This window comes from Apteryx mantelli, chromosome 4 (genome assembly GCF_036417845.1).
Source record: "Apteryx mantelli isolate bAptMan1 chromosome 4, bAptMan1.hap1, whole genome shotgun sequence".
NCBI classification, from domain to species: Eukaryota; Metazoa; Chordata; class Aves; order Apterygiformes; family Apterygidae; genus Apteryx; species Apteryx mantelli.
Genome location: NC_089981.1, coordinates 56,738,503 through 56,746,688, shown reverse-complemented (window position 1 = coordinate 56,746,688; position 8,186 = coordinate 56,738,503). Strand labels below are relative to the sequence as shown.

The 8,186-nt window shown below is 44.0% G+C and overlaps 1 protein-coding gene across 3 annotated transcripts; it reads right to left on the bottom strand.

Annotated features, from left to right (window-relative positions):
* Window positions 1–1,771: 1,771 nt before the first annotated feature.
* Window positions 1,772–7,192, bottom strand: ACTC1 (actin alpha cardiac muscle 1). Of its 3 annotated transcripts, none has more exons than XM_067296670.1 (7): window positions 7,102–7,192; window positions 6,442–6,590; window positions 5,013–5,337; window positions 4,243–4,404; window positions 3,934–4,125; window positions 2,475–2,656; window positions 1,772–2,094 (listed from the first exon to the last, which is right to left on the bottom strand). In XM_067296670.1, the coding sequence occupies exons 2-7, from the start codon at window positions 6,568–6,570 to the stop codon at window positions 1,951–1,953; spliced, it is 1,134 nt and encodes a 377-aa protein (XP_067152771.1). In that variant the 5' UTR covers window positions 6,571–6,590; window positions 7,102–7,192; the 3' UTR covers window positions 1,772–1,950. The 3 variants fall into 3 exon arrangements, with proteins under 3 accessions (XP_067152771.1, XP_067152772.1, XP_013795910.1); XM_067296671.1 differs by lacking the exon at window positions 7,102–7,192 and adding an exon at window positions 6,757–7,086; XM_013940456.2 differs by lacking the exon at window positions 7,102–7,192 and having other exon boundaries at window positions 6,442–7,086.
* Between the last annotated feature and the right edge of the window lie 994 nt (window positions 7,193–8,186).

Here is an 8,186-nt window from a genome sequence, read left to right as displayed (position 1 = left end):
CAGTCAGGAGTCCACTGGGTCTTACTTAACATTCCCTTTGTGTGCTTGCTTAACATTTTGAGCTTCAGTTAATTGCAATTTATGTACAGTATCACTCCATTAATTCAAATAACACTTGGGATGACCTTTTTGACCAGGAAAATCTTGCAAATTAGCAAGCAAGACAAAGCAAGAAAAGTGCAATGGGTCCGAACAACAATATCATTTGAGTTTGAAAAATTAAATTTGAGTTGTTCAGAAATCTGATAATGATCCCATATTTTCAAAACATATGAAATTTCTCCATAGTGTGAACTTCAGTGATACCCTCTTCCAAAACCTTCTTGAGACCTGTGGAAACTGATGACCTTGCCTTAATAGACTCACCAATTAATTAATTTCTATTGTATTGTGAAAAGGCATATTTGTAGAAGAATTTCAGTAATACTGTGTGAGGAAGATAAGTATCTTGTATTTGTGTTTAAATTTTATTTATATTTAACAACTCCATCCACCTCCTTTCTGCCCAAAAGCAAAAACATCTAGATATATGCTGAATATTTAAATTGAAGGCTGATGGTATATAATTACAATGGTGCCTTGGAAAACTCTCTTTTAATGGTAAGAGACAGATACTAAAAATGTCTTTATATATTCAAATGGTAAAATCAGTTCTGCTTAACTGCAGATCATATCTGATAGCCAGTTTCAAGGTCTTTTCAGAATATAAAAAGTAGAAGCAATGGAAAAAACTTCTATTTGGCTGTGCAAAATCAGCATTTGAATATAGAATTAGCACGAAATCCATTTTCACATAAATCTTAACATCCATGTAAGTTCTCAGTTGAACACATGCCTAATTATGTGCATAAAAATTGATATCAGCTTTAAATGATTTCTTATATCAAGTTTAAATGAAGTTGAGTGTATACATATTTCAAACTATGATACTGACTGTTTTCATTATTTTTGTGGAAGTTTCACAGGTCATTTTGTATTTCATCTTTTAGTTAGTCCTTTTTTATAAAATCAAAGAGCATAGTTATAAAAAGTCAGAGTTAGGAACAGAAAAGCCCATGAGAAGTAGGCAATTTATGATTGTAGTATCTGGGTCAAATGGAAACAAAGATTAGTAAAGATTAAGTATTAAAAAGTGCCTAAAAACATAACGAATGATGATGTGAAAAGAATCATAAGAATTATATGTTTATACAGCAAAAGTTTGGTTCCTCTGCGTTAGTGTGATAAAGGCTTCACTTTGTCCCTGGCTTTGAAGAGATGGGAGAGGAGCAAACTGTCAGTCTGAATTAATGTTTTGTCATATTTATAGCCCACAGAAAACAATTATATGACTCTTCAGGATTAGTTACAAATAGCATTCTAAACATATTAACATAATTCTTTTTCAGATGGCTGTGGCTTTCAATAAGTTGGTATTAAAATACTTAGGTTATAATTAATGCAACAGAAAAATCGTTTCTAAATCCAGTGAGCAAATGTGAGAGGTTTCCTTCCACTTGTCCCACTTACTGGATAGTAACCCTTCAGGCTACTTCTTTATAAGCTTTATATGTGATGCTTCTCTCATTTCAAGTTTCAGAATTTAAACTATAAACACTTAATAATGGTAAACCATGACCTGATGCCTAAATCACTTAGGACATGCATGCAGTGAAGGCATTGATGGGTTTGATGGGAGTTTCCAAATCCCAGTGTGTTTAGAGGCTAATTTTTGTAATGAAAGAATACATTTTTTTAAAAAAACAAAATAAGACAAAACCATTTGTAGGTTGCAAGTCCCAGATCTTGTTTATTTATAAAGCAATAAATATTAGAAGAAGCACAAATAAATTGCACGGGCATGTAAACAAACTGTACAGTGACTGAAGAGAGTTCAGGAAGGGTTGCCAGAAGACTCCAAGAAGCATATTGTCGTCATCCTGAGTGGGAGGTAAATTGAAGGAAAGGTGCTTAGAAGCACTTGCGGTGGACAATGGATGGACCAGCTTCATCATACTCCTGTTTGCTGATCCACATTTGCTGGAAGGTGGACAGAGATGCTAGAATGGAGCCACCAATCCAAACAGAATACTTGCGCTCTGGTGGGGCAATGATCTAGGATAAAGGGAAGCAACCCAATCCTCATCAGTTAAACAATTCCATCTCTGAACAATTAATCCACATTACTGACATACCAAATAGCTAGGTATTTCCTTAAGCTATTAAAAAAAACCTTTTCTACAATATCAGTACCAATAATCTTCAGCAGCTGGTACAATAAATGTAATATTTTCAAGGAAAACCTACAGCCCAATTTTCCTCTTTTCTAACATTTACTTCTAATCAATATAATTAAGCTGATTAAATGCAATTTCTCCTAATCTGTCCATCAGTTGCTGATGCCACTTCTGAGTTGTTCCTATATCCCAGTTTAATGATGTAGACATTTTCCCCATCCTTATTGATGTGTTACAGTACAGAGTCAAATTCCTTACCTTGATCTTCATAGTACTAGGAGCAAGTGCAGTGATTTCTTTCTGCATGCGATCAGCAATACCAGGATACATTGTTGTACCACCTGAAAGGACGTTGTTAGCATACAAGTCCTTACGAATATCAATATCGCACTTCATGATACTGTTGTAGGTAGTTTCATGAATACCAGCAGATTCCATACCTAGAGAAGAAAGAAGATGGTAGATCAGTAAATTATACAAGAGGTCTCAGTGAAAAGAATTCTCAGCATTTCTCCTCATTATTAATATGAACTTCTATATTTCTGTAGAAGTATGTTGTAAAACAGAGAATCCCTGTTCTACGGGACTGAAGCTAAATAAAATATGAATCCATGATCCCGGTGAAGAGATAGTATGAAGATGTTTTTTGTTGTAAAACTACTTACTGATAATTAAATGTTATAGAAAAAGGATTAAAAAAAGGATTACAGAACTAGCTTAGAAAAACCTTTGGTAGAAAAGGTAAGGATCAAATAATGCATGCGCAAAGGACAAAAAGGTACACAAAAAGTGCAGTAAGAAAAGATGAAGACACACAAGATGAAGTTGTATTTATTACACAGGGATGGGAGGAGATTATACAGAACAGAAAATATGAGTGTCAGATTATGTCAGAGTCTCACAAGCACCATTAGTTGAATCCAGTAAAGATAGCAATAAAGACAGTGAAAACAGCCAAAGTAGAACTAAAGAAGATGTTAGTAACTGCATGTTGGGCAGACTGAAGAAGAAATGAAGAGTCTAGACTGTTTACAGTTATCAAGGCAAGACATAATCATGATATGGACCGGGGTACTAGTATTGGGTGGTAAGAAAAAAGAAATCAAGAGCAAATGTTTGTAGGTTGCATTCCAATCTATTAACTTTAACAGGTGCTTCCTGGAAGGGTTGACACTAGATCCACAGTAAGACGTCAGCTGATGAACAACTGCATTTAATGCTCAGAACTTACACTATAAGCATTTGTTAGATCTATCAGCTGTGTCGCTATAGTGGACAGCAAAGTTACCGTCTTGGTCATGGCAATGTTAAACTACAGTGCATGTAAGTACACACAAATATCTTCCTTATTTTTTTTTCCCCCAGACACTTTACTTCTTAGTGGAGTCAGATACTGTTTTAAGTAAAAGCCATGCGAATGAAACTCTGAAAACTGTTCTTACCACCATTGTTCTTACAATGTTCTAACTGTACATTTTAATCACTAAAAATTGCAACCTAAAACCTGCTCTAAAACTTGCATCAAGAGCCCATGGCTCAGCTAATTGCCAACTGAGCTCACACCAGCAGAGTTTACAGGGACCAGAGGTTGTAACTCATTATTTATGTTTGATTTTATGCCGAATTTAGATAAGCAGGAAGGGTAGTGGGACACTTTCTAGATCTTCTGATTCATTCAGACCCCTTACTGAAAGATGAATTTTCCAAAAACACTTACCAATGAAGGATGGCTGGAATAAGGTTTCAGGGCAGCGAAAACGTTCATTACCAATTGTGATGACTTGGCCATCAGGCAATTCATAGCTCTTTTCCAGAGAGGAGGAAGAGGCAGCAGTGGCCATTTCATTCTCAAAGTCCAGTGCAACATAGCACAATTTCTCTTTGATGTCACGAACAATCTCACGTTCAGCTGCAGATATACAGAAACCAAGTCAAGGTTTGGAGAAGCAAAATACTAGAGGAAGAAGGTCCATGGATCAAGGGAGACATGAGGATATTCACAAGAAGGCGAAGCTGAAGGACTGACCTGTTGTCACAAAGGAATAGCCACGCTCAGTGAGGATCTTCATGAGGTAGTCAGTCAGATCCCTGCCAGCCAGATCCAGACGCATGATAGCATGAGGCAGAGCATAACCTTCATAAATAGGTACATTGTGGGTGACACCATCGCCAGAGTCAAGAACAATACCTTGGAGAGAATTGTTGGAGAGTAGCTGAAATCACCTAACCATGTGGTTTAGAAACCATATGACAAGCAGTAACAGACAATAAAACACGTAGGATTTTTCATGTGGTATAAAGCAGTGTCATTCTATTTTAGCCAATTACTAAAAATAGACCTTGTCCATTCCTTCTGCCTTTGCCTGCATAGATATTCCTGTTTGGTGTGAGCATTCACATGAAACAGCTGTCCCATATGTAGTTTAAGCTGGATCCATCTAAGCAGCCTTCTACTACTAAGTATATGTGTGATGGTGATTGCCCTGATCTGAAAACGGGCATCTTTTGGGCCCAAGAGTTCAACTCTTACACAAGTTTTACACCAATGTAACTGCAATATCTTCACAGTAATCACTCCTCATTTATATCATGACAAGCAGGAGAATCAGTTCCACAGTGTCTCCCTTTTAAAGCAGTGCAAACAAATCCACATTGCTTTTTCAATAGACTCTTGTCTATTGGCTTTTCTGTTACTGTTATCATCAGCAACTACAATGAAAAAAGCTCTCATTTACTTTTCTGAAAATTTGAGTGAGTTACTTTTTTTTATTTGGACTGTTTATCTGATTATTTTACCTGTTGTACGACCAGAGGCATAAAGGGACAGGACAGCCTGGATCGCCACATACATGGCAGGTACATTGAAGGTCTCAAACATTATCTGGGTCATCTTTTCACGATTTGCTTTAGGGTTCAAGGGGGCTTCTGTGAGCAGGGTGGGGTGTTCCTCAGGAGCCACACGCAGTTCATTGTAGAAAGTGTGGTGCCAAATCTTTTCCATATCATCCCAGTTGGTGATGATGCCATGTTCAATGGGATATTTCAAAGTAAGGATACCTCTTTTGCTCTGAGCTTCATCGCCTACATAGGAGTCTTTTTGACCCATACCAACCATAACACCCTAAAAGAAAATGCAGAAAGCCATTATTTGAGGAAGACAGCATCACAGAACCCAAACAGTTATGCCACAGAACACTACTATTTTGAAGAACGATACAATCAGTCATGCCAGAAAAAGGTCATTTAGGAAAAGAAATCTGCATTATCTAAATATTAGGCCAACACAATTTTACATTTTTAATAAAATAATTTTCCCTTTAATCAGATGAAAGGATCCATTTCTTCCCCTTTTCTAGATATGACATTGATTTTCAATTAGCTCTTCCTTTCTGGTCCAAAAGCTTGACTGAAAGTAAACTGCACAATACAGTGAGCAAGAAAAGATAGAGAAAGACAGGAAGAGTGTTTATAAACAAAAAGCTATGGATGAAAATAAATCTTCTAGTGAACAAGAGTTTACTGCCAAAATTAGTCTATTGCTATGGAGTCTCAGCAGTAACATATTCATAAAAACAAAATGGCAATGGCAAACCATTTTAGTTTAAAAAAAGCATCGCAAACTTTTTAGCATGGAAATTGTAGGAGAAAAAGTACTGTATTCTCTGTATGCTGATTTAATCGTGACAAAATAAAAGGGCAACAAAATGGGAACAAGGAAAGGGAGGCTCGAAGGGTGGTAAGAAGGTAAGATTAGAGACAGACAGAGACACAGAATAAACAAGAGGAAATCCAAGGAGAGGGTTTGGTATGCGAAAGATTAGATAGGATGGGTAGGGTGGGGAAGGGCCCCAAAATGAATCGTGGCGGGTGTAAATTCAGTCAGCGGAGATGTGTACAGGTGAATGCCAGCAGCAGGTCTGGCCTAGCGGGAAGTAGCTTTGGAGGAAGCTGGGTTCGGCCTGGGTTCCCCCGTTAGGGGAGTGAACGGAGAGAGGGAAGAGGAACTGGAAACGGCTGGGGGAAAGGGAGAAGTGAAATAAAGGGGACCCAAACAGGGGACCTGGCGAAGCATCACTAGCAGCAGCGAGGCAAGTGGGATAGGAGGAGGTGGCGGGTAAGGAGCGAGCATCAGAGCAGCACACATGAGCTAGAAGAGGTGCAGGCGGCAACGACTTCTGGGTGGCGGGGGAAGCCTCGGCCCTGCCCCAGGGGGAAGCAAATCTACCTGGTGCCTCGGGCGGCCCACGATGGACGGGAACACGGCCCTGGGGGCATCGTCGCCGGCGAAGCCCGCCTTGACGAGCCCGGAGCCGTTGTCGCACACCAGCGCGGTGGTCTCCTCGTCGTCACACATCTTCGGGCGGAGGCGCGGACCTGCGAACAGCGCGGCGGCGCGTCCAGACCCTGCGGGCAGCGCCGCGGCCCTTCCCGCTCCCGCGCGGCCCCTGCCCGCGGGGCCCTTCCCGGCGCGCACGGCGGGAAGCTTGACTCGCCCCGGGAGGCTGCCGCACGGCCCGAGCGCGCGTGGGCAGGGCCGTACCGGAGCCCCGGCTGCCGCTTTCTTCTCGGCGCTTCCCAAGGCGGGACGCCGGTCTCCCGCACCTTCGCGAGTGCTGTCACTCAAGAGCGGCACCTTCGGGCCACGGCTTTGAAGGGAAGCGAAAAGCGCTTGTAACCCGCGGGAACGGCTCTGCCCCCAGCGCTCCGCCGGCCGCGGGCCGCGCGGCCCCACGGGAATAGCGTTAGACGGGCCAAACGGCCGCGGTGCCGGAACAGGCTGCAGCGCCGCCCGCTCCGTCCCGCCCCGTCGCCCCGGGGCTGCCTTGCACAGGGCGCTGCTGCGCGGCGCGGCGCGGGCGGCCGAGGACGCCGCCGCGCTACTCACCAGGCGCGGCGAGGCTCGGTGCCGGCGCGGGGGGCAGGGGGGCGCGGCGCGGCGAGGCTGAGTGGCGGCTCGCGGGAGGCGCCCCTTTATACCCCGCGCGGCGGCGCGGCGGCGGCGGCGGCGGCGCGGGGCAGCCGCCGTCTCCTTATTTGGCCGGCTCGCGCCATGGCGGCGCGGCGCGGCCATGAATGGCGGGGGCGCGGGGCGCGGCACGGCCGCCCGGCCCATGTAAGGCAGCGCGGGGCTGCGCGCCCCCGGCCCGCCGCGTGCCCAAATAGGGAGCCGGCGGCCCCGGGCACCCGCGGGCGCCGCCCGGGGGCTTGCAGGCAGGGGCGCGCTGAGGGTCGGCATGTTCGGGGCTGGGGGAGGTCGCGTGGGGAGCCGAAGGCTGTCGTCCCCCCCCTCCCGGGTTTTCTCCTTTCGCTGCAAAAAAGCCGCACTCTCATTTAATCGACGACGCACGAGGTTACCTCGGTGGCAACAACTCGGGCTTCTCCTCTGCGCCGAGGCAGCATCTGCTTCTTGCGCTGCCTTAGGAGGGAGCGCTGTGCACTGCCTTTCTTTCCGACTTTGAGGAGCACACACAGGGAACAGCTGTGCTTCTCCCCGCTTTCGGCTGACAGCAGCTATAGCACAAAGTGGGACCTGTGGGTTTACTTTAACATGTGTGTATTTAAACTCCCCATTTTTGCCCTTTTAACATGCGCTGGATCAGTAATGCATAGTGATAAGTATAGGGCAGAGGAGGAGAGATGGGAATAGCTTGGACAAAAAACAGCTATGGTATTAATGTAATGTGGCAGTTGTTTTCCTGCTCTGTTGTTGAAACATCCACACTGATAATTTGTTCCAGTGGTGGAACCCAGAAAATCCGTATATCTTAACGAATTTTTTTCAGTTAAAAATAGAACCACTGGAGAGGCATCTCTTGAGTGGGTTTGGCCTGGTATGTGGCGGCAGAGACCATCAATGTGTGTCCTAGAGGAACTGCACTATAATGCAGAGTACAGTGTCTTTCAGCAGCTTAGAAACTGCCCCATGCTAATGTCTGCATGTAAGACGCACTGGGAAAACAAGAACTGAGT

Coding starts and splice junctions, on each gene's coding strand:
- ACTC1 (XM_067296670.1), bottom strand. CDS start 6,570: ATGTGTGACGACGAGGAGACCACCGCGCTGGTGTGCGACAACGGCTCC. Junction 4,126..4,242: donor CTATTCCTTTGTGACAACAG/GTCAGTCCTTCA, acceptor GTATATCTGCAG/CTGAACGTGAGATTGTTCGT. Junction 2,657..3,933: donor ATTCCAGCCATCCTTCATTG/GTAAGTGTTTTT, acceptor TTTCTTCTCTAG/GTATGGAATCTGCTGGTATT.